General features: G+C 39.1%; 3 protein-coding genes across 4 annotated transcripts; 1 reads left to right on the top strand and 2 right to left on the bottom strand.

The window, feature by feature from the left end:
* The first annotated feature begins 230 nt into the window (after positions 1-230).
* Positions 231-6586, top strand: cdc23 (CDC23 (cell division cycle 23, yeast, homolog)). Of its 2 annotated transcripts, XM_071461127.1 has the most exons (16): positions 231-388; positions 951-1023; positions 2222-2359; positions 2448-2490; positions 2586-2691; positions 2812-2944; positions 3122-3299; positions 3395-3492; positions 4000-4081; positions 4441-4594; positions 4798-4917; positions 5009-5084; positions 5192-5253; positions 5436-5514; positions 5982-6101; positions 6186-6586. In XM_071461127.1, the coding sequence occupies exons 1-16, from the start codon at positions 276-278 to the stop codon at positions 6336-6338; spliced, it is 1728 nt and encodes a 575-aa protein (XP_071317228.1). In that variant the 5' UTR covers positions 231-275; the 3' UTR covers positions 6339-6586. The 2 variants fall into 2 exon arrangements, with proteins under 2 accessions (XP_071317228.1, XP_071317229.1); XM_071461128.1 differs by lacking the exons at positions 5982-6101; positions 6186-6586 and adding an exon at positions 5866-5908 and having other exon boundaries at positions 5436-5528.
* Positions 6587-6619: 33 nt separating this feature from the next.
* Positions 6620-15017, bottom strand: kif20a (kinesin family member 20A). The gene is made up of 19 exons (XM_071461126.1): positions 14865-15017; positions 13894-14067; positions 13463-13588; positions 13255-13374; positions 12860-12998; positions 12567-12742; positions 11897-11996; positions 11485-11697; positions 11076-11187; positions 10903-10977; positions 10656-10799; positions 10300-10468; positions 10055-10207; positions 9650-9789; positions 9210-9312; positions 8925-9114; positions 8741-8832; positions 8518-8655; positions 6620-7711 (listed from the first exon to the last, which is right to left on the bottom strand). The coding sequence occupies exons 2-19, from the start codon at positions 14059-14061 to the stop codon at positions 7334-7336; spliced, it is 2736 nt and encodes a 911-aa protein (XP_071317227.1). The 5' UTR covers positions 14062-14067; positions 14865-15017; the 3' UTR covers positions 6620-7333.
* Positions 15018-15400: 383 nt separating this feature from the next.
* Positions 15401-21384, bottom strand: LOC139607691 (cationic amino acid transporter 2). The gene is made up of 12 exons (XM_071460795.1): positions 21261-21384; positions 20329-20699; positions 19963-20118; positions 19638-19794; positions 19283-19416; positions 18726-18948; positions 18359-18495; positions 17741-17843; positions 16899-17032; positions 16646-16812; positions 16297-16405; positions 15401-16187 (listed from the first exon to the last, which is right to left on the bottom strand). Exons 2-12 carry the CDS (start codon positions 20696-20698, stop codon positions 16048-16050), a joined length of 1830 nt encoding a protein of 609 aa, XP_071316896.1. The 5' UTR covers position 20699; positions 21261-21384; the 3' UTR covers positions 15401-16047.
* Between the last annotated feature and the right edge of the window lie 3154 nt (positions 21385-24538).

Raw genomic sequence — 24538 nt, 5'->3', positions numbered from 1 at the left:
TTTTTTCCAAAACACATATTCTAACATAGATTTTTTTCGGTTTTTGTTGTTTTTATATGTCATTGTTTTATACTGAAAAGCTTGTTCTTCATTTTAGACCATTATGTCATGACGGATACAGAACTCACATAAACTGGGAACATCTGGCTGTGTTTTTCTGATCAAATATCTACGGTGAGTCTTTTATTTTGAGAGGAAGAGGAAGTGATGTCATTATTTGTGGGCGGGACTACCTCTTTGTAACATCCACCAATGACATACTTGCTTGATAAAATATGAAAATGGCGGCTCTCTGTAGTGAGTTTGGAGACCTGGTACAAATCAAGAAACAGCTAATATCGGTGATATCGCTTTGTAAAGAAAGAGGTCTTCTGCACAGCGCGAAGTGGTGAGACCGGCTGTGACTGATGTGCCATTAGCTGCCCGTGTTTCTGCTCTGTTACCTCAGTAACTGACATTAAACGTTAACGCCAAGTTACCTGTCTGTTAGCTACGTTAGCAGTGCTGTTGACAGGTCTGTTTTAATTTAGTTAGTGCTGTTTACTGAATATATTAATATATAACACAGACTATCGTCTGTCGTTAAATGATTACTTTCGTTATAAAGCCATTGTAGAAAGTCAAGTGTATCCAGGGAGCAAAACACTGAGCAGAAATGATGTGTTGCTTCGCTGCCAGTTTTCTGACTATGTTACATAGGTGTATAGTACCGGTGTTAACAATACACATAATGTATTATTCCTATAATGTTACTGGGCTCAACTAGTTGTTGTTAATTGCTGTTGATTAGCAGCCACATACTAGACGGAAGATGGATTACAATGAAAGCAATTCTTTTTCTTGTTGCAAGTAGTGTCCTGATGTCATGGCACAGAAACCCTCAATCTAAAAATGACCCTTACCATAATTGATATCAGTTATGTCACATGCTTCCTGTGTTTACACTTCAGGGCTTCTGAGTTGGCATTTGCCTTGGACCCTCTTCCCAAGGATGAATTACCCCCCTCAGCTCCATTTACTGAGGTTTGTACACTCTCATTATATCACTTTTAAGCCCCCATAAGTAGCTGAAGGGTTGAAAAATCATCTTAGTTTCTCTGTGTGTGTGGTACTATGCAAAACTTTTGGCACTAAAAATTAAGTGAGTTACTAATTCTTTGTGACAGGCTGTATGTTTGGGGTCATTGTCATGATGCAAAATGAATAATGATGATAATGGGAACAATCGCACACCTCGATGATTTGGCATGATCGAAAAGAATCTAAGCATCAAGTGGCTGAAACATTTGTGCGGTATATTCTCTTGTTCCACCTCTTTATTGAAGCTCTATGATGTGAGATACTTAAACCCAAGACTAGATGTTTTTTATGGCTCCATCATTCCATCACATGGAAAAATCTTTAATGGACTGTGCATTGTTTTATACACATTTTCCCCCAATTCAGCCTGGCCCCCCACCAATGTTCCCACAACCTCAGCTGAAGATGTGTATCTTTAAAAGTGGGTCACAAATATATACTGTCATTAAAAAAAAGAAAAAAGGCAAGTTAAGTAGCTTCCCCAAACGACTTGTAACCATAGCTTGTTGCAATCATTACTCAAACAGGAGTAAATGGTGCATTCATTTTCAGTCATGAAATAGGTGTGCTGGGATTGGCTCAAAATGAACAGTAGCCACTTTCATCATAATGAAGGGGGATGTTTGTGCTTGCTTGTGTAAATGCATCATGTGTGATAACTGTAATGAGTTTTTGACAACAATGCAAGTGCTTATCAGATATCATGCCTATACACCTATATCTCACTTTGGAAACACACTACTTTATATTAGGATCAATTTATTGTTGGTTTTGTGTATTATCATGGCATTTACTGACAGTAAAAAATTTGGAATATCACCAGACCATCCTCAAAAAATGTATTTGAACATTAATTAATGATTAATGTCTATATATTTAAAGTTACAGCACATTTTTATTACCTCTTAGGTTTGATTAACTAGTTAATTGCTAATTACTGAATGTATATTGCCCCTGTCCATAGTTTTCTATGTGGAGAGAAAAATGGCTGTTGACTGTATGTTGTGCACTGGCTCATTCAGTAACTAATTTATGAAAGCAGTTATATGCTTCTCTATTAGATCCACCTTTTTTTCTGGTATAGAAATTGATAAAGATGATTAGGATGACTTTTTATTTTCACTGTCTGTCCAAAATACAGGAAGATGCACAAGACCTGGATGCACTGACACTGGCTAAATCCTACTTTGACCTGAAAGAATATGACCGTGCTGCTTACTTTCTGAAAGGCTGCTGCAGTCAAAAGGCTTATTTCCTCTATATGTATTCTCGCTATCTGGTAAGTGTCTATAGATATCTGGCATGCTCATATTCATTCATATTCATGTTCATTCATCACTTTGAAAAACATCCTTCTTTGTCTTCAGTCAGGTGAGAAAAAGAAGGATGATGAGACGGTGGACAGCCTGGGTGAGGACTTGACTGTTTGGATCAATAAAAGAGAATAAAATGCTTTTGTTACGTTTTAATACTGAACTCGTATGTGTTTTTCTATGTGGGTGTAGGTCCTCTGGAGAAGGGTCAAGTTCGCAATGAGGCCTTGAGAGAACTGAGGGTTGAGCTCAGTAAGAAGCACAGTGCAGGAGAGTTGGACGCCTTCACCCTGTACCTGTAAGAACATTTCCTCCAATCTGTGCAAACATTCCCCAGATTATGCAGAGGAATAGGGAGAACACTGCTGATAAACATGTCCGTGTGTGTGTTTGTGTTTGTGTGTGTGTGGGAGCACAGGTATGGGGTGGTGCTACGAAAGCTGGATCTGCTGAAAGAGGCTGTGGATGTGTTTGTCGAGGCTATTCACGCACTTCCTCTTCACTGGGGAGCCTGGCTGGAGCTCAGCAACCTTGTCACCAATATTGAAATGGTAACAACCTTTCTTTTATCACAGTTTTAGAAATTTGTCATTGCTTTGATTTGCCCAGGTAACTGTTTAGACACAAGAACTGTCCTTGAAACACAGCGTCATTGCTTTTAAACGAAACTTTACATGTCAGAACAAACATGATACCATCTAACCTGTCCGCTTTGGTTTTCTCCCCAGCTCAAGTCGCTGTCTCTGCCAGACAGCTGGATTAAAGACTTCTTCATGGCCCACATGTACACAGAGCTGCAGATGATCAAAGAAGCGTTGCAGAAATACCAGAACCTCATTGAGGCCGGCTTCTCTAAGAGCACCTACATCATCTCCCAGATTGCTGTGGCCTACCACAACATCAGAGGTTTATCCTTTACCTCCTGAATAAGATTTTTGCCTGTCAGGAGAATGTTATGGGGTAAGTTTAGTGTTACAGCCTTCTGTCTCATTGCATTTCAGATATTGACCAAGCTCTGGCTCTGTTCAATGAGTTGAGGGACCAGGATCCATATCGCATTGACAACATGGACACATTCTCCAACCTCCTCTATGTTAAGGTGAGTTCACTGCTTGTAATGTGATACCTTAGCACAGAAGAAGTTGACAGTTGACTTATTCCTTCAGCTGTTTGACAGGATGCTTAGCAGTCTAAATATCATTGATAGGGACAAAGTGCCTTGCACAAGGACACTTGATGTTTTTATTTGACCTTTGAATTATGTCAGGGATTCACAAGTTTTCAGCCTAGGATCTATGTGAAAGGTTAGGTTAGATTTGTTTATTTGTCATTTGTCATTCCAGCCATATCTGAAAAAGCACATACAGAGGGACAAAATTGCGTTTCTAGGAACAGTGTGAAAAAAAAGACACAAATACAAACAAGGGACACACATACAAACAGCTAAAATACAGTACAAAGGAGAAAAGTACATATGCTCATAAAGTGCAAGCAGGTGCTTGAGTTAAAATACTCTATGATTTGTAAGAAATAACAGTGAAAAAAAAGTTAGTAGCATTGAAAGAAAGTCTGGTTCTGTGGCTGATGGTAATGTGTGCGTCCACAGAGCATGAAGCCAGAGTTGAGCTACTTGGCCCACAACCTGGTGGAGATCGACAAGTACAGAGTGGAGACCTGCTGCGTCATCGGTAAGCATTGAGCTAATCAGATCAAATGCTGCTGTTTACAAAAGTGCACTGTTATGGGAGTTATTTTTATTGAAGGGATGATTAGTTGAAATCACTTTATCCAGAAATTGTACTATAATTTAGATAGTTACCGTAATTGTTTCTAATTGATGTTTTAAGATATAAACATTTAGAGCTTTACAAGTGCTACTACAGTTTTTGTACTGTTTTTTTTTCTGTTTACATTTAATGATCAAAACAGACAACAATAGGGTTGCTCAAATTAAAAGGATTAAACTTTTTTTTTTTAAATTCTTCAGATATTGTGAATGAAACCAATTCCTGTACAAGTGCTGATAAATCATGTGTCTTTTTCACAGGTAACTATTACAGCTTACGCTCTCAGCATGAGAAAGCAGCTCTGTACTTCCAGCGAGCCCTCAAACTGAACCCTCGCTGCCTCGGTGCCTGGACCCTCATGGGCCATGAATACATGGAAATGAAGAACACTTCAGCTGCCATCCAGGCCTACAGGTCAGACTGAAGATGTAGAGCATAGAAAATCTTTATGTTTGGTGGATATCTCAGCATCTTGTTCAGTGTGTGAATGATGGAGTTTTCACTTATTACCCGACCTTTCACAAGCAGTTGTGTTTAAACCAGCTGAATTGATAATGTGAGCATTTTTTTCCTCATTTTTCTGTTTTTTGTTTGATGTTTGTTTTCCTATGTATCAGGCATGCTATTGAAGTGAACAAGCGGGACTACCGTGCCTGGTATGGCTTAGGACAGACGTACGAGATCCTCAAGATGCCTTTTTATTGTTTGTACTATTATCGAAAGGCTCACCAGCTCAGGTATGGACTTTGACTAAGTGAGAGGGCTTTGACAATGGTTTCAGAGAACCAAATGTATTTTTTGAAATAAAACTATAACATACTCTTGTAGGCCCAATGACTCGCGTATGTTGGTCGCACTGGGTGAAAGCTACGAAAAACTGTCACAGCAAGTTGAAGCCAAGAAGGTCTGTGTGTTACAACTGTTAGTGATTCCTAGTGTGTGTAATAAATTCACTAAGGTTTCTGGCTTGTTTGATTTAGACCATGACAGACGTTTTGTCTTTTTATCTAGTGCTACTGGAGGGCGTACTCTGTTGGAGATGTAGAGAAAATGGCTCTGCTCAAATTGGCAAAGTACGTGTCTACCACTGTCTCCTGAGTTTAACATTTGAAGAACAGTAAAACAGACCATGCGGTCTAAAACAGTTTGCATCACATTTTCTTTAATGTTTAAACACAAGATAAAGATCTGATCATGTTATTTGTGTGACCCAGGAATAGGTGGTAAATGTGAATTCTGCTTATTCCTTTGGTAGACTCCATGAACAGCTGAATGAGTCTGATGATGCTGCACAGTGTTACATGCTTTACATCCAGGACATTTTCTCGTGTGGGGTAAGCATTTTAAAGTCTCTGAAAATATATGTGTGTGTGTGTGTGTGTGTGTGTGTGTGTCAATTTTTGAGAACATTTCCCAAACATTCTGGCAGAAGTTTGGGGAAGACCCTGACATGTTTCAGCACGACAGATCTCCTGTGTACAAAGCCTAATTTAAAAAGGTTCATTTAAAAACTGGTTTGGTGTGGAAGAACTTGACTCACCTGCACAGACCCCCGACCCCATGTAACATCTTGGGGACAAATTGGAAAGACAACCGCGAGTCAGACCTTATCACCCAACTTAACAAATTCTTTTATGGCTGAATAGGAGTAAATCCCTGTAACAGCATGGAGGCTGTCATAGCAGCAGATTAATGCCTGTGGCTTTGGAATAAGATGACCAACAGTCAGAAATGGGTGTAATATCCATGTGTTGTATTTGTTTGGAGGAAATCAAATTCTAATAAAATGTTGTCATGACAGGAACAACTGGAACACGCTGAGGTGAGCACGGCGCTGCGATACCTGGGTCAGTACTATTTCAAGAACAAGCTCTACGATGAGGCGTCCCTCTGCGCTCAGCGCTGCTGTGACTACAATGATGTAAGTTTAACTTTATAATCTGAGCACCCTGTTCTAGTCGTTGTAGTAACACACTAACTGGTGTTGGTGTCACTCTGTTTGTAGGCTCGTGAAGAGGGAAAGGCTTTGTTGAGGCAGATCTCGCAGGTCAGAGATCAGATTGAGACGCCATCAGCAGATCTGTTCGCTCCGCTCTCAAACAACAACACTCCAGTGAGGAGGGTCTCTCCTCTGAACCTCATCTCCTTTACACCCTGACACCCAACCTGCTATTCACTGGCCTTGAAACGGACAATTTGTGTATCCTGTGACATTAAATGTCTTGGGGGTTTGACTTTGCCAAAAGACTATTGGAAAGATTTACTTGTGGATGTGTACAGAACTGTTTGACATTAAAGTGGCATTTGTTTGTAAAATTTGTAATCCTGATCTTTTTTGTCCAGGATCAGATCTATGCTGCAAACAAACAAGCAAAGCTCTTTAAATAAATGCTGTTGATTGCCCGATTTTGGGTTTTTGAATAGATTTTCAAATACACATGCAGCTTTTGTATAATTTAATGTATGAACGTAAGAATCACAAATGAAGAGAACCCTTCCGAGCACAGGCACTTAATACAAAGAAGAGACATCTTGAACCATTTACACACACACAACATATATAATCAAAAACAGCACAAACGCATCATGTTTTGACTGGCAGTCACGATTCATGCCTCAAATGCTATATATGTAAATAGTTAAAATAAAGCAAACCAGCTACGCAAAGATGTTTCTTTGTGTTTTGCGCAGGGCATGAAAACACTGTAGTGAATTAAATGTAGACATTAATACAGTAAAAAAATCCCTTTAAAATGTGAGTAATAAGCATTTTTTTCAATTAGTCAAAACAATACTGTGATTTTATTGTGGAAAACAAAAGTACTTACAGCAAAGGCATGTTGAGTTGCAGAGCAGGTTAATTGTACACTCATGCACTATTACCATACAGCCCATAAATATCCCACTGAGCAACTTTATTGCTTAAGAGCACCTCACTTACCTCAGTCATATACTGCAACATCATTTAAAGCATTAACTGTTCTACTGGCATGAATATTATAACTATTTGGCATAACAACAGAGTTAACTGCACAGCAAACAGTGAACAAATAAAAAACTAAAAATACTATAAAGTTACCGGCAGTATGACTTTGTATGTTTTTGCATAATATATATTGATAAGGACACAGTTCCTCTGAAGCTAGAAACAGTTCAGTACTTCCCCCTAAGACCACGAGGGGTGGGGACAGGGCTGGGAGGTGGAGACTGCTGACGAGACCGTAAGATCCGCGTGTAGGGGGTAACGTTCGCGTCTTCAACAGCTCGAGTGTTGTATTTACGTGTTGGGGTGCGTGTCGGGAACAGAGACTGGAAGAAGGGCCGTTTCTGTGGAGGCCGGTTTTCAGCATCACTTGCTGTGGCGGCCCCACAGCCCCTCTTCTTACAGGAACCCGGTGTGGTGGAGGCAGAAAAGCCAGACGGGGGCAGCTGGGGCCGGGTGGCCTGTATCTGGGCCAGGGTCTCTGCTTTCCGCCTCAAGTCAGCTTTGACCAGCATCAGGCTGTTGAGGAGCTCCACCAGGATCTGATCCTAAGAAGAAGTCAGTCAACAGGGTTAGACAAGACCACAGAGGGGGAAGTGAAGGTGAAGGATAAGGTTGGAGGTTTAGTGAGAGAGAGTGAGGCAAAATGCAGCTCTTTGGCACTGATCACCTGGTGAAGAGGTTAGAAACCCTGATTTAGTTTAAAAGCTGGCTGTGCATCAAGATTGTTAGTGAAGCGATTAGAGGGAGAGAAAAACAAGGTATTTTAAATTGAGATTTGCATTTTAAACAGATGCTGCATTAACATACCACTAATTACAGCTTCTCTAAAGTAAGAGCATCCATAATCAGCATCAAATTTAGGAGAAATATAATTACTCAAAATTAAATTAATCAAAGTTGCCCTGACTGAGATTTTACATGCAGGCACTACAGGGATTTAAAACTCCTTTGAGATACTATGACCTGGACAAATGAGAATATTCACAGGCCTACAGGGACAACTGTGTGTCGGGCTCAGTACTTTTATGTCTTCCAATTTTAAGACTGGTCTTATGCAACTAAATTTATCTTAAAATTATATAAATTCAAGTTATGGTGGGAGTTATTTAATTAAGTAAACTGAAAAAAATGATCACCAACAAAATAATTGAGCTTTAGAGCATTATTGCATTATTTCCCACATCATCACATCTATTGTTTGTGCAGAATTTTACACCATTTGTCATAGTTGAATGTTTTTAGATGCCTTCTCTCAGATCACAGAAGATAAAGCACCCTATGATATGATAAGCTTAGTTTATGAAATAATGTAAATTATATAGTTTTCTACCATTCATATGTGTAGTTGTACCTGTTTGGCAAGTGTCTCATCTGCAGCATTTAATGCCTGACGCAGCCGTTCCCCTCCTGTGTTGCGACAGCAGGCTCGTTCACCGGACTGCAGATCCATCCCGAGCCTCTGCAAATCCAGACGCAGCTGACGCAGGTTCTGTTAAGAAAGAGTCAGACTTTTAGTCTTTTTGAGGTTGGAGACTCACATGAAAAAACAAAACTGTAGCGCAGCAGTAACTGACCCTTTGACCTTCCTCGAGCTTGCGGTCAGCTGCAGCAGTGACGGTGCCTGTTGAACCTGGCACCTCCAGCTTCATCTTTAGCTTTGTCAGCTCTGTATAGGCAAAGACAACAAGACAGTCAGCTGCCATTGACAAAATCCTAACATGAACTCAAACTCAGAGCAGTTTTCCAGTCAGACTGTACCTTGTGTCTTTGTGAGCAGCTCGGCGCGGCACTGGTCGAGATCAGCACGCAGTCTGCAGAGATCTGTCTGAGCGGTGAGGCGCTGAGAACGTCGAAGCCCGTCATCCTGCGACTCTAACATGGAGACCGATTTCACTTCCTTGTTTTGTTCAAGGGCAGCAGACAAAGCTTCAATCTCCTGATCACGCTCCTGAGAGAAATGAAGAGAAATAAATTAGTGAAATAGCACTTAGATTCAAATATCTTAGCACAGATACAAGAGGAGCAATCATCATGAAATCTCACCTTCAGCTCCTGGCTGTAGAATTTTTTCAAATGTTTCTGCAGGTTAGTTATCTTGTCCTCGTACCTCTCTTCGATTAGAGCCCTCTCTGCCTCCAAGGTCTCACTATAAGGTAAAAAGACATCACGATTTAGTGACTATATTAATCTTAAAATCCAACATTTCTTTTATCATCTTAATGTTATGAAATCCTGTAAAGTGAACTTTTTAATAATATTTTCATTACAAATATAATTTTCTATTTCACTAAACCTCATAAAAACTTCTATCAAGGGTGAACTGTTAGATTCACATCTAAAACATTGCTAGAAATGCTTCTAATACATGTCCTCAATGCAACTTGGTTAGTATTAAAAAGGCATTTTAAAAACTGACACTTTGATTTAAACAACACACATGCATGTGCACACACACACACACACACACACACACACACACACACCTGAAGCCATCTTGCATCCCAGTGATGACCTCCATCATCTCAGAAACCACCTGCTCTCTCACATTGGCCTCAAGAACCTCTTTTTCTTCCCGCTGGCGCTGCACCTCTCTCTTCAGAACATCGATGGCCTGCAGCAAAGCCTAAAGAACACACAGTGAGCTGTAAGGAGCACTGGACGAGACGCACTCACTGTCTGAGCTGTTCCTGGCTTTAGATTCCCTTAAAGGTGTTATATTTAGGTGTCCATCTAAATATGAGGAACACTACTGTTGAAAGCATTAATGCAACATTATATGGCTGTTGTATAGATGACCATGTATTGGAAAGTAAAAGAACTGGTTCAGTGGTTTTGGAGATAGAATTAATAAATATTTAGCTGTCATGTTCTTTGGTAGAGGATGTTACCTCAGTATTTAACATGGTGATATCTCCATCTTCGACATCACTCTCATCCTCCTCCTCTTCCAGCACCGTGCTTTCGTTACCAGTCCCTGTTGGCTCGCGCAGGAGCGACAGGATGTAGGCCACTCTGGTCTTTGTGGAGGGGCCATGGACCAGCTGAAATGATATTTGGGATATTTTATGTCTTTGGTCTCATCCCTAGATCAGTCACTAAAAATCACGGAAGTTAGTACAACAGTGTTTCTTACTTGAGTAGCGATAGCAGAGAATTTGAGGGCTTGGAGGGTCTCGTCATAGATGGAGGCACATGGGTTGATGTTGACCACCATGCTGGAGGTTCCTCGGCCACAGAAGAAACCCTGCAGCACCCGGGTCAGTTTACTGTCCCTGAAGGGCACCACTTGAGGGGGTCGTGATCTGTGGATGCATGATAAAGTTTTCAAGATCTAGCTTTCTCTGAACAGCTCATTCAATTATATTATGCTCAAAAGAAAAACAAGTATTTGTGTGACAAAATAATCTCAACAGGTCCACTTACTAGCTTACCACCACATACATTTTTTTTAAAATGATCACTCATTCAGAGTTTTGGTGAAACACGTACTTGTTGTTCTGGTTGCTCCTCAGAGCAGCAATACAGCGGCCCAGGGTTAAAAGAGAGGTGTTGATGTTGTTGGCTTCCTTCATCCTCTCACCATTACGCTGCTCTTTACAGCGCTCAGACCCAGCTAGATCACACACAGTCAGTCTAAAAAGAAGACACACTTTGTTTTATCACTTTTACAAACTCAAAATTTACCAAAATCTAAATGAAACAGAACTGAAATCAGGGTGAAAGTGAAATATCTTACTCGCTGATGTGCATGGCCTGACCCGAATCTCCCTCTGGGGGGACGTGCAGGACACGGATGGAGAAGATGCTGTGGCTGTGTGGGTGATAAATTTATCATCAGAGAAGTCAAACAAGTCTGTTAAAATAAATCAAAACAAGGTTTTGAAAGGCAAAAGTTTAAAGTGCTCCTACCTGCGGCTGGAGTTATGGTTGAGATGAGTGCTAGCGAAGCTCTGGTTACGACGTCCAGCCCTCAGAATCCTCCACGCTTCCTCGGCACTGCGGACCTGGATCCAGGTGAGGTCTGACATAACAAGAGGAAGAAGCACAAAATTATATTCTTGCAACATGAAAAGCAGCAGCAGGCGCAGGATCAACAAAACATGTTTATGTGCTCCATTTCAAAACTTTAACAAAGCAAACATCTATTTCAGTTTTTTATAACATAATTTCTTGCTTAATAAAATGTAATATATATCAGATGAGAGGAGTTGCATAATAGGGATTGAGCTTCAGCAGGTTCAAACTTATATATACACACTATAATAATCAAACTCATTTAATGTACAATATATTGCACATGTGAACGAGTCAGTGTTACCTTTCACGTAGGGATTGCCCTGCTTGTCGTCACTAAGCCGCAGTGTGACTCTCTTTCTGGGCTGCAGGGAGGGTGAAGCATCCAGCAGATCATACAGGAACTCATTGTAGATCTCATAAAAGGACACCCAGATAGAAAACCGCACCCCTTCCTCCAGGTCGTCCCCCCCACTGTGTGAAAGGCTGTCCGGCTCCAGACAAACACTGTCGGTGTCTGCAGAGAGTCAAACATCAGTGTGTGTCATCCTGATTAAACACCTTTTAGGATCTGATCTGACAGTCGGTATACTGCAGTAACCACTTGTTCACGGGGCCAACATTGAATGGCTGTACTGCAATGTGAATTTAAATTTATGTCAAATATAGATTTGAATTTGGAGTATGTCCACCACAACACTGTCTGTCCCCCTCACCTTCCAGCTGGCTGGCAATGTTACTTGTAGAGGAGAGTCCTCCAATGCCACTGTCCCAGATTGTAGTGGTACCACCTCGACGAGATGTCGAATTCTCATCCTGTAATACACAAGAGGAGTACATCAGCCCCTATCTGTGCAAGGCAATACTCAAATTCTTTATGAGTTGTGTGGTTACCCAGATCGGCCAAAATAATATGAAAAGGACCCAGATATGAAATGTTGAAAGAAGTTGATGGGACAAATAATCATGATCAATAATCATAACTCATAATTGGATGCATTCACTACTTATTTTGTCGTTAGTGGTCTTTGCTTCCAGTCAGTTGTCATCTAAACACTTTCCATATGGCGCTGAATTGTCCAACACATCAGGCTCGGTGAATTCTAGCTTGATATTTTTCAGGTTTCAAACATAATCAAAGCTGAGCCCACTACAACTTCTAAATGATAAAGAATTATAAAGAATCTGTATCTACACCCAAGTCCAATATGAGTTGTTGAAAATTATGGAGGAAAAAAAAGAAAAGAAAAAAGCTTATGATACGAAAATATACAAAAGTTCATTATTAACATATATTTGGCACAAAGCCATAGAAACAGTCTGGGACACATTGTAACAACAAGGAAATTGCATTTTTCATTTCATAAGAAAAGTGGCTCTGTTTACCTCTTTGAGCAGAGAGTTTCTGCGGATTTCCTCCACCCTGACCTCACAAGGTTCAAGCTGTCTCACATCCTGGTACATGACAGGCTTCAGGTCCATAGCACCATAGAGACGACCCTGCAGTTTCCTGAACAGAGATGCTAAAGCTCGGGGCAGGAGGCCTGCCTGTTGACCACTGCCTGTAAGTCAAAGGACAAACACACTCATTTCATAAAGCTGCAAACACTAACATCACAATCAACTTGGGCTTTCTACTGATGTGTCCAAGTATTATTAGTACAAGAATAAAATCTTACCCTGAATAGTGTACGTCTTTCCAGAATTGGTGACACCATAAGTGTAGAGGAGTCTGTTTTCTCCTTGAAGCACGTCTTTCACCATCTTTTTCATCGTGCACTCATAAAACTGCTGCTGTGTGGTCTCTGGTCCAAAGATCTATGAAAGAAAGATAATGAGAAAAAATCAGTATGTGATACATAACTCAATTACACCAGCATCCTTCTTGTTTATTACTGACATTGGTTGCCATTTACACCCATCAGCCCATATTTACCATCAATATTTTCAGCACAATTAATAGAATACAGCCTGTTTGGAATTATTATTCATTATATTTTAAAACAAAATCAGCTTTATTTCGGGTTGAAAACCAATTATATCTACACTATGTAAACACTGAGCACAAGTGTACCTTAGAGAAACTGAACTTGTGCATGCTCTGGGTGATGCCCCTCTCTGCTGTCCTCATGTTCTGAGACTCCTTTGGTGCTTTGAGCAGCAGAGTCTCTTCATCCTGAACAGCCACACAACCCTAAAAGAAGAGTGAAAATTGAGCACAATGAACATGTCTACTAAAACCAACTAATGGTGACATCTGATCCTGCCACTTAAAGTCTTACCTGTTCTTCTCCTTTCTCTCTCTCCATCTCAGTAAGTGGCCGGATGCGCAAATACACCTTCACTCTCTCCATATTTGCTTCATCACCACTCCCTTGTCTCACCAATCCAGGTTTCACCGATTTTTTCTAGATAAAAAAAATTAAAACATTTTTAATGGCTCGTTCTGGCATGGAATAATTCAAATCATCATTTTCATGTGCTTATTCATTAAGCCAGTAAATAGGTGGAAGAAAATAGCAAGTCAATGTAAAAATTATAGGGTTCAAACATTTAATAAAGAGCTTTGCAAATGTTGACTGAGGTAGTAATTGAGTTTAACACGTTTAGTTTGATCGTCGGAATGTAAACAAACCTCCTTTATTTACAGTGGAAATGTCACTGTGTACACTGCTGAGACATTTGTACAAAGCATACGCCTATCTACTCTCACCGGTTCTGCAAGGAACGGCCGGGGTTCCAGGCCCGGGGAAATGACAGAAATCTCAGGTAGACGTGGTCTGGTCAGGCCTCCATGCTCTGCTGCTGTAGACTCAAACACAGCCAATTCCTCCTCCTCATCGGAGGGGCATCCACATGGAGAGGACAAAGACAGTGCCATGTTTACCTGTTGCAAGAAGACAAATTTTCATGAGTAGGACATAATCACAACATATTTTAAATTTAGCTGTGAGCCATTGAAATCCATGTAAAAAGCCACTTTGTAATGTCCGGTTGCATATTGCATTAGGATACCATGTGAAGAAAATTCAAACATAAATTCACATGAAAGAACTCAAGTGTTCAAGTAGCTTTAATACTCTTTTGGCAGCACCTCACTGCGTGAGAGGATTACTAAAAATAAGGGTGTGTCATGAGACAGGCTAAGAAAACACAGAAACTGAATGAAGCTTTGTTTGCCCTTCAGAGCCAAACACACGCTTGGGCAGTCAAACAGGAAAATTATCACCCAGGCTTTCACCTTTCCTGACAAGTTTAACACTGGTGCAAAAGTCTCATCACTGAAATCAAAAATGTTAATGAGCCTCTTTTAAAAAAAAATTGAAACAAGTTACAATTAGACGCATTTCCTTGAACATTTTTACAAATTATGTAGGGCCCTGAAAGTTTTCAAGATAACAAAGACAACTTTAATACATGTAGATGAACCTAGGCCATTTGTCCCTCAGCTACTTGGAACATATGAGAGGGAACACACACGTTTCAGTACATTAAATTAACGTTGTGCATGAACTTACACAGGACGCCGTAGTGTTATTCCACCAAAACTAAAAACAACACTAAATGAATAAAAAAAAAACCTTCGTATTATTATATTGTATTCACAGTTTTACTGTGACTAACAGCGTTATTGTTGTTTAGCAATGAGTGGCCAACATTTAAGCAAAGGTTAATTTAACTTACTTTGAAAGTCCGAAGTTTCCAGTGAATAAATGTTGTTAAGTTACTAAGAAAATCTTCAAAACTCAAGAACTTGACCGAAACTGGAGACACTTGGTTTAAAACCGTGTCAAATCCAGCTACCTGTGACTGACTACCTCTCTCAGCTGGGTTATTTCAGCCGACTACGTTTGGTTTTTGAACAATGCGCTTCCCCTGCAGGGCGAGTCACTGATTGGCTAAAGCGCCCTGCTGGCTGCCTTCTGATTGGCTAGTCTGGGTTAACATGGTGGGCTGTGTAAACTGTGCCTCCTTAAACTAGGACGCCTTTCATCAGTTCCTATCACGTGTTGTAAATAAATTTGACACTTAAGGAAAATGTGCTGTCAGTCGGTATGGGTTAACAACGACCTCAAAAACATAGGCAATAACAGAGAGAGAGAGAGAGAGAGAGAAATAAGTGGGGGCAAGCAGTGTTATTTTGGTGGAAAGTAGAAAGGGAGAAGTAACAGCAGGAAGAAGGTGGAGACTTGCTTATCCAAAATTGAAATGTCATGTTTATTTCGCATATCACAAAAATTCTTACATTTTACATGATAATATAAGGTGATACAACCACAACATCAGGCTACATTAGGTAATACAAGACATAATATATAATAATATTATATATAATAGAACCATGTCACCTATAAAGTCAACTTAAATACTATGATTTCATTTGGCCAAATGTTGTATATTGATTACACAATAATAAATTACACATTGCAAGAGCTCCAAGATATAAGCTAAATGCTTTCTTTTGGCACTTATACAAAGTCCAGACTATAAGAGGTACTTGAATAGTGGCACTATACCATTGAATAGTATTCTTTATAAAATCTTGTACACTCCAGGGCTGTAATGTAACTATATCACGAACTGAACCAGTAAAATAAAATCACAATATTGCATGAAGCCTTATGCAGGGATACTATATGTGTAAGTTATGTATATAATTGTGGGTCACTGACATTTTTTTAAATTAAAAAACCAAATGTAAAACAGTCCTTCCCAGTTATTCAATTTCACAGAAAACAAGAACAAAATATAGGCCAGAGATTGCGACTGAAATGCTTTTTTAACTTTCTGAACATAGCCACATTTTAATTAAAGCATTCTGCTTTGTGCCCACTTCATGTTTTTATCAGTCACACTGTCATATTGTTTAGCCACTGTCTTGTCCAGGTTCAATGTTTTGCACTATATTAGTGGTAATACTGTGAATACTGACTCGGTTGTGTGAATTCTGAAGCCTTTGTTTCTGCACACTGTGCTGAACACCGTAACAAAAGTAGATGATTAAACCTGTTGAAAGAAACATTGCATCATCTGTGGTTATGCTCAAATTATTCGATATTTTGGCACATTTTGTTTAAATGAAAATGCGTATTTTGTAGTGATATTGTTCACATACCTACTGCCATCCACACTGCATAGCGGATCCATGTGTCTGATCCAAGTTGAACCATAAGATAGACATTGACAAAGGTACTGAAAACAGGAAGCAATGGCACTAAAGGAACCTGAAAAAGTAGAAACACTGTGACAGGCAAAATCAAAACAAAGACATTTCCCCATTTAAAACTTTACAGTGGCAAGAAACACATGAAATCTTACTGGTTTGTTTTTTTCTGTTGAGAGTGATTTCCTACAGTTTGTAAAAGTTCATAACTTCAGTAATAATATTTCACTGGATGAAATAAATACACTATTTAATTATATGTATTCCCAGACAACCAGAACATAAGATAGATGAGGAATACCATGAAAGCAGCTTTTGTTGTACTTTGTGGTTGTCTCCAGATGATCAGGGTACTGAGGACCAGCATCAATGCGATCACAGAGACACAAAGTAAACTCCACCACTCAAGGGCCTGCAGGGAGTCTGCAGCCCTAGATATAAAGAGGCTTAGGATGATAGCTAAAAAGACTGAGGAGAACAAAGTAAGTTCCATTTATTATTAGTCATCTATATGCAATATAATACTTAAGAATAATGTTAAAAAGATCACTTACTTATAAAAACAGCTAAAACAGACACATTTTTTGATGTCCGTGTGGTGGCTTGTGAAAGAGGCCATAGTACTCCACTAACTGTAAAGGGCTCAGGTTTGCTGAAACTTGAATCCTCACCAGGGTCTGCTTGGTATCTGTAAAAGTGATATATAAATGTACCCAGGCATAGAGTTAATATAACATTCATTTCTATATATTAATATAACTGTGACTTCAACAGGTGGTGTTATTCTTGTTTCTTTGTTATTTCCAGGTTCACACAAAAATATGTGAATCCCTGTCTGTAATACAGTTTATGTGCTATTAATGTTTCCAACACACACGAGGCAAGAGTCATCTTATTTAACGATCTTTTGTAATTACTGTATCAGCCACTGAAGGCAGTTTATTGGAATTAATGTAAAGACTGCACAGTATAAGCTGTAATAATGACAGTTAAACTTTTGTGTAGCATTAGCTCATTAACTAGTAAATTTTGACAATAGCACAGAGAAATATCCAGTTTTGTTGGTAACCTCACCTCCCTTGACATAGTTTATTTGTTTTTGCAGGCATTTCCTACTCATATAAAAGTGCTTAAAACTGTCAAACAGCTTTTTAATTTCATTGTCCTCAGTTACCTTATATGATTATTATTACAACCAACATTTATACGCTACTGTAAGACTGTCAATAGGCATTGAATTATACACGAACAACAGCATTTTCTATTGTTGTTACTGTTTCACGCACAGATGCTATACAGCCCTGTACACATCATAGAGCCACAGCATCCACACTATTACTATTACTATAACTATTTATAGTAATAATATCATTATAGTACTTCTGATGTCCCATACCTTAATATGAGGATACATATGGCAACAAGTGTGTAGGCAAAGAGGGTTCCAATCGACATCATGTCAACCAGCGCCTTCAGGTCAAACAATAATGCCATTATAGCTGTGAAGACATGAATGACACACACACACACACACACACACAGTTCAGACATTATTTGCATATATTTTTCAGATCATCAGCTCATCAGTGTTCTAATCAGTAAAAACTATAACTTTTGGAGAATATACTGTATATGGTACTAAAATTTTGGACAGGGCTAATATATGAAAATAGGGATTCCAGAGAAAGTTTGAGATGGACGGTATGCTTGGAGTCATCAGTTGACATGTAGATGTTTATTCTGCAGAGTTACTCAGTCCTGTGCTATACAGCTCGAAAGGGAAAACATGTTACTTTTGCCAAATATTATCCCTCAACTAAATGAATACATTTAGACATTTAGAATCAGTTTGGTGTTACTGAACCATTTTAGCAGTGAGCATGAGGATGAACATCTAGGGTCAAATGGGGAAGGAGGGATTTTATAGCAAAATCAAAACAGGAACCAACTAAAACTTCCACAAAAATACAGAGAAAAGACTTAAAATTGTCATGATCTGTAATGGAAGCTTTACCTGCTACAACCCCTGAAGCCAGAGTTGCTATGACAGGACTTTGTCTGTCACTCATTTTACTGAGAGGTCTGAAGAGAAGCCCATCCCTGGCCATGGCGAAGAGAACACGGGGCATCGGGAACATTGATCCCAGTAGGCTGTGGAAAATAACTCCATCAATGACAAACGGGTTGTTTATTTCAACGATCTTCATTTACAGTATGACCTCTGTGTAGTCTACACATCAGCCAATGATAATGGAATGTTTTTGCTAATAAACATAAAATACAACTTATCTAACCCAGACTGAAAATTACATTTAAGTAAAATATTTGTGATTTGACTGGTGGAATAGAGTGGGATTTGTAAATGACACACTGTCTCGTACCTTGTTGATAGTGCACAGAGGGATCCCACAGCCACTGCATATTTTGCAGGGCCCCAACCGATGTATGTAAAGGCCACAGGCAGTGGGCTGTGAACACTGAGCAAATAGTACGGCATCATAAGAGTCAGGGCAGCAGACACACCGAAATAAGCCAAGAAGCAGATAAGAAGGGACGCCACAATGCCAAGCGGGATCGACTTCTGAGGGTTTTGAACTTCCTCTCCTAAAGAAAAAAGACATTTTAATTTATACTAAGTTATATCACAGCCTTCTATGCTCTCTCAGCAATTACAGTGTACTGCATTTGTGTAAATTCAATGTATAATCCAACAATGTATATTGTGTATAGGGTCTTTGCCTATACTATATTTTCTTTTTTGCATTTCTGTTATTTGCACCAAGCACCACACGAAATATATACTTTTGACATGTTTGTTTCAATTACATCCCACCCAACTGGGGTTTTAAGTCATTCTGATCCTTTATTTTTGGCTTTGCTTGTCTACAGTTGTCAACGTGTAACAAGAAATTGTCCTGCTGGACCTCCTTTAAATTACCTGTTGTAGCAATGCAGTCAAATCCAACAAACGCATAAAAGCAAGTGGCTGCTCCTGCTATTGTTCCCTCAAAGCCAAAAGGGAAAAATCCCCCGATGCCATATCTGGTGGTATCATTCAGTGCTGTGTGGTTTCTGCATAGAACAGACACATTGATGTTTGGGCATTCAATAATAATTGAAAAACTGATGGATAATTATATTAAACCAGGAAAGTCACTTAATATTTATTATTATTGAAATAACTATTTTATTAAACACACCAATCAAAAGACTGCATGGCACAAGATCAATAACACTAATGATACATTTCTTTGTTGTGTGGTATGCTGGGGAAAATGATAAATGATACACACTCATATCCACTCAGAAGGGAATCTTCACTGATGTACCAGTTGTTGATGTCCCCCTTTATGAAGCCAGAGAGGATAACAAACAGCAACACCAGGATGTTTACTGCTGTAAAAACCTTATTTACAATGGCTGACTCTTTGACACCAAATGCAAGAATCCCTAGAAAGAAAACACACCGAAAAAACATAAAGTTCATCATGACATCGAATGCAGTCAAAGTCATTTTGGCAAAAATAGAAAAATACTAAAAATACACCAAAAATATATTTCAAATTATCATTATCTACCCCCCCCCCCCCCCCCCCCCCCCGCCAAGAGCCAACTTGCCTGCCAAGAGCATTATGAGGCCAGCTGCAAAGAAGTCTGGGTAGGGAGCTAATCCCGGTAAATCCATCGCAGCATGTTTGCCCAGGGAGTTGGTAATAACATTTCCAATGAGGTCGTCGAAGGTGCCACTCCATGCTCTGGCTACACTCGATGTCCCTTAGAAACAGTTAACAAGAAGGAGTAATTTCTCATAGAGACTCATAAATGTTTTTCTTTTCTTCCTTTTCTTTATTTAAGACTTGTGACTGATAATATGAAAATAAAGTTTATGAGGAAAGAAAGTATTTTCTTCAAAATCTTTCCAGATTTTGACTGTTAACCATCCAGCACATCGTACAAATGCTCTCAGAGGGACATTATCTTCACCTATGACATAAGACAGCAGCAGGTTCCAGCCAGTGATAAAAGCCCATATCTCTCCGACAGTCACATAGCTGTAGAGATAGGCAGAGCCAGTCTTGGGAACACGAGCTCCAAATTCAGCATAACACAGTCCTGCAAAGACGGAGGCAACTGCGGCTATCAGGAAAGAGATTATGATACTCGGCCCGGCCACGGCTCTGGCCACTTCTCCCGACAGCACATACACACCGGCCCCCAGTGTGCTGCCGACCCCCAGAGCCACCAGGTCGAGGGTGGTCAGGCACCGCCGAAAGTTGGACACTTCGCCCTCAGGCTCCAGAGGTTTCCTGCGAGACAGACTCTGCAGGAACAGGAGAATCTTTGCACCAGACATCCTGTCAATCAAGACATTTTGTTGTTATTATATTATTATCCATCATTGTTAGGATTGCTCACGACAAAGCACACACAAATGGTATAGCTGAGTACTGACACAAGCACAGTCAACAGACAAACCAGAAAATGCAGTGTACAACCTGTGATTTCAAATAAAAACTCAGTACACATTATCTTATCCCCCATTAATAATCCCCAAAAATAACAAGAGACCCAACCAACCTCTCTTTAGAAAATGTAATATGTACATCTACAAACATTAGACACATATAAACTCTTTACAAGTCAAAAGTTATCCAGATCTGCAGCAGCTGTTTCATTCTTTTACATCAGAACTGCTTGCAGGAATCTTGAATTTAAGTTTGAGATACACACAGGTAAAGGTGATTTTCACACCGCGTCCATATGATTTTACTGCTTGTGATCAGGGTGCGAATTACACCAGGACAATCAGGGGGGTCAGCTTTTTCGGAGGGCGTCGGCGCACAGCATGAGAGGAGCAGCAGCAGCAGCAGCAGCATGGAATAAATGACAATAACAGCCGTGTGGATATTTCTTACTTTGCTCTGATGGTCTGAAGAACTCGCTACTGCTCTGTCTCGTCTGTTTGCGCCGTGAAATATTTTACCGAGTGTCTAATCGTGCTACTCGCACCCTTAGAGACCGAATGCACTAGGTTTTCTGGGAGACCAAAAATAAATAAATAAATAAATAAATAAATAAATAAATAAATAAAAAAATACAAGTGTGATATGATATTATGATTTTGGAGGAGACGGAGCTCAACTCCAACAGGCTCAGACCCAATTTCCCCGCCCTGTGCTCTGCTGATACAGTGAGGCAGGTAGAGCAGACGTTCAACTAACGTAATGGTGCGTTGTCCGCCCAGCAAGTCGAACCCTGCTTGTGATACAGAACTAATGCAGCTGCAGGTAGTTTTTGAGCCTTCAGATCACTGAGAAATGAACAAGATCACTTTTGATATCATATTCAGTAAACTACAAGGACGGGCACACACACACACACACACACACACATACACACACACACACACACACACACACACACTAACTCCTGTTTATAAATGACCCTTTATCACATAATGCAGTTCCTGCATGGAATGCAATCTCACACAATGTAAAATAGTACCAAATGTTACTTATCCTACATTGAGTATCACTTGTAATTATTTCATGTCATCTGTGGGCAATTTACTGTAAATACTTGTGCTTATTAAACAGGAAGAAATGATAGTAGGTGATAGCTTCATTGATGTAGGTTTATTATTTTTACTGTTTTCATGATGTATCTGTGATTCATCATGAGTCAGATCATAACTTTTTGTTTAAAAAGAAAAAAACAGAACAATAAGATGAACTTTATAAACCTTTTATGCTAACTGATCACAAGCATCAGATAATTTAGTCAGTTTAAGAAAGATATTCTTACCTTTTCAGCTGAGTGCAGCAGTGTATGTGGCTGTGTTTTGATCTCTCCCAGACCATACTATATGTGAGGATAAACCCATTCACCACAAACTCCTCACAGCTCAACATTTTTGACACATTATGTTACATTTCTGACATACGTGCTATTTCTGAAAAAGACATGATCTGAATGATTTGTTTGAGGACACTGCTGGCATATCAAACAATGTCATGAATTTGACAGAGCGACTGATAAAACACTCAGTTTGTCTGTTTCTTCATTTTTTTCAAAAACTCAAAAAAAAAAAACAGTCTTACATATTTTCTATGTCTTATTTGTGATATAGAAAGACAGCAAAATTAAACAGTGCACAAAATGAACCTTCCCTGTTATTCATTTTAACCAAATCTTCAGAAACCCATTGAGACCTGAATAAAGTATTGCTGTCACCTTGCGTCACCTTTAGTGTCATAAAATACGACTTATTTGTTGTGTGATTTACGATCACTTAACTTAACAAAAACACATTTACCAAGTCATTTCAACTGAATTTCACCATGAAGTTAAAATGATTTGGCCAAATAAAATTTGATTTATTTTATTTGTTTAAAAGATCAGTGCTGGATGAAAACATTAACTCGTCACAAAGTCTAACAAAGCTGAGGATTTCTAGTGTGAGTATACTTTTACTTAAGAGTATCATCACTTAATTACACTTTTTAACTCAAGATCCTGAAACTCTTTCAGATCTGGTCTATCCGTTTTTCGTTTTCTCCATAAACACCTCAAAATACTCTTGTAAAAAGAAAATAAATCTCTCTTCTTTATTTTTGGAGACTTTTCTTATAATCATAAAAAATTGTGTGTTTCAGTTTGAATTACATTAACTTTATAAAGAACAACAATATGGAAACTGCAATATCTGCAAATTTATTTCAGTAATATTTAATACATAAAATAAGTGTTTTATCTAAATACTGATTATTTGTTTGATTACTGACCTCAGCCTCCACAGGAGGGCAGTGTTTCCAGCTGTGTGGATACAAGTTCTGGAAACCTTTCACGGTCTCTGTATCTCATGTAGCTGATCAAACAGCTCTAACATACTGAGGTCTGCCTGTTGCATCACTTGGCTTTTCTTGATTTAATTGAACTCTTTTACTGCTCCAGAGTTTTCTGCTCTCTGTAAAACAGTTCAATGAGATAAATTAGAAAACTATAAAGGAAATTTAGAGCATAGACTTTTTATCCTTAACCTCTTAGGCTCTCTATGTGTCTGATGTCTTGTCAACACAGTGTTGGGTTGGGACACGGTAAGTCAACACGTTGTAAACCGAAATTGTTTTCACTGGAGACATTTGCTCAGCAACAAATTGAAGACTCGTTCATCAGAGCATAAGGAGACAACTAATTGTTTGAGGAACATAATGGTGCAGTCCATTGCTTCCAGGGGCTCCTGGTATCATGCTGAAGACCTGCTGGTAAAATTCAATGCCCGATTGAACCTGCCTGGAAAACTGAGCACTGGATGTCAAGCATATGCAGACACAGGCACCAAGAATGACTGAAGGTTAGAGGAAATTCTATGCGTGTCCCAAGAGTACTGAGAGATATGTCAAAAATGTTATTTGTTCATTGGTGAAAGGAACATAATTATATTCAACTGTGGCACTTTGGACCTAATTTGAGATGTGTTTGAAATGAGATGAGTATACCATTGTAAAAAAAATGTGTGCTTGAAGAAGAAATTATTGATATATTTGTATATGATAATGAAAGACCCAAACATCCAGCTATTCTGTTGTTTTCCTGTAATGTTGTAGTAACAGTAGAACATTCCAAATTAAATAAACCCTCCCAACTCATTCTCTGCCACTTTGTGATGACTTTGGTTCAGGAGGAGTGAACTGTGAGTAGACTTCATTAGCTGAAGGAAATGGACTACCCCTCTCTCTGTTAATGATTCATCTGCAGAAAGAGGTTCAGAAGCTAAAACCATTGTCCAGTAAATTCATTCGGCACCTTGGATATTTTGGGAAAAGGTTTTAAAAATCAGTGTATAGCTGCAGATGAGCTGCTTCAAATGTATTTGAAACACACTCCGGCTTACGGGTGGTAAGTTTGATCCTGTATTATTGTCCATGTTTGATGATTTAATAGTTTTACTTCGGGAGTTAAAAAGCACTGAATAACTGTTTTAGAGAATTAATATTCAGCTAATTTAGCTTATCAGGTAATTAAAACAGATGATAACATTACAATCTCTTTTGATTGTACTTTGCAATAAAACTGTGTAATGTATTTTTTATCAATTTCGAACAAGAGGAAATTATGTTATTTGTATTTTCATCGTTATTTCCAAAAAGAAGAATAAGGGTATATTGGACACTAACACTATGCATTGGATAAT

Source organism: Trachinotus anak, unplaced genomic scaffold (assembly GCF_046630095.1).
Source record: "Trachinotus anak isolate AG129_WGS33_773 ecotype Australia unplaced genomic scaffold, CSIRO_AGI_Tana_v1 ptg000024l, whole genome shotgun sequence".
In the NCBI taxonomy this organism is placed as follows: Eukaryota; Metazoa; Chordata; class Actinopteri; order Carangiformes; family Carangidae; genus Trachinotus; species Trachinotus anak.
This window is presented reverse-complemented; position numbering and strand designations above follow the sequence as displayed.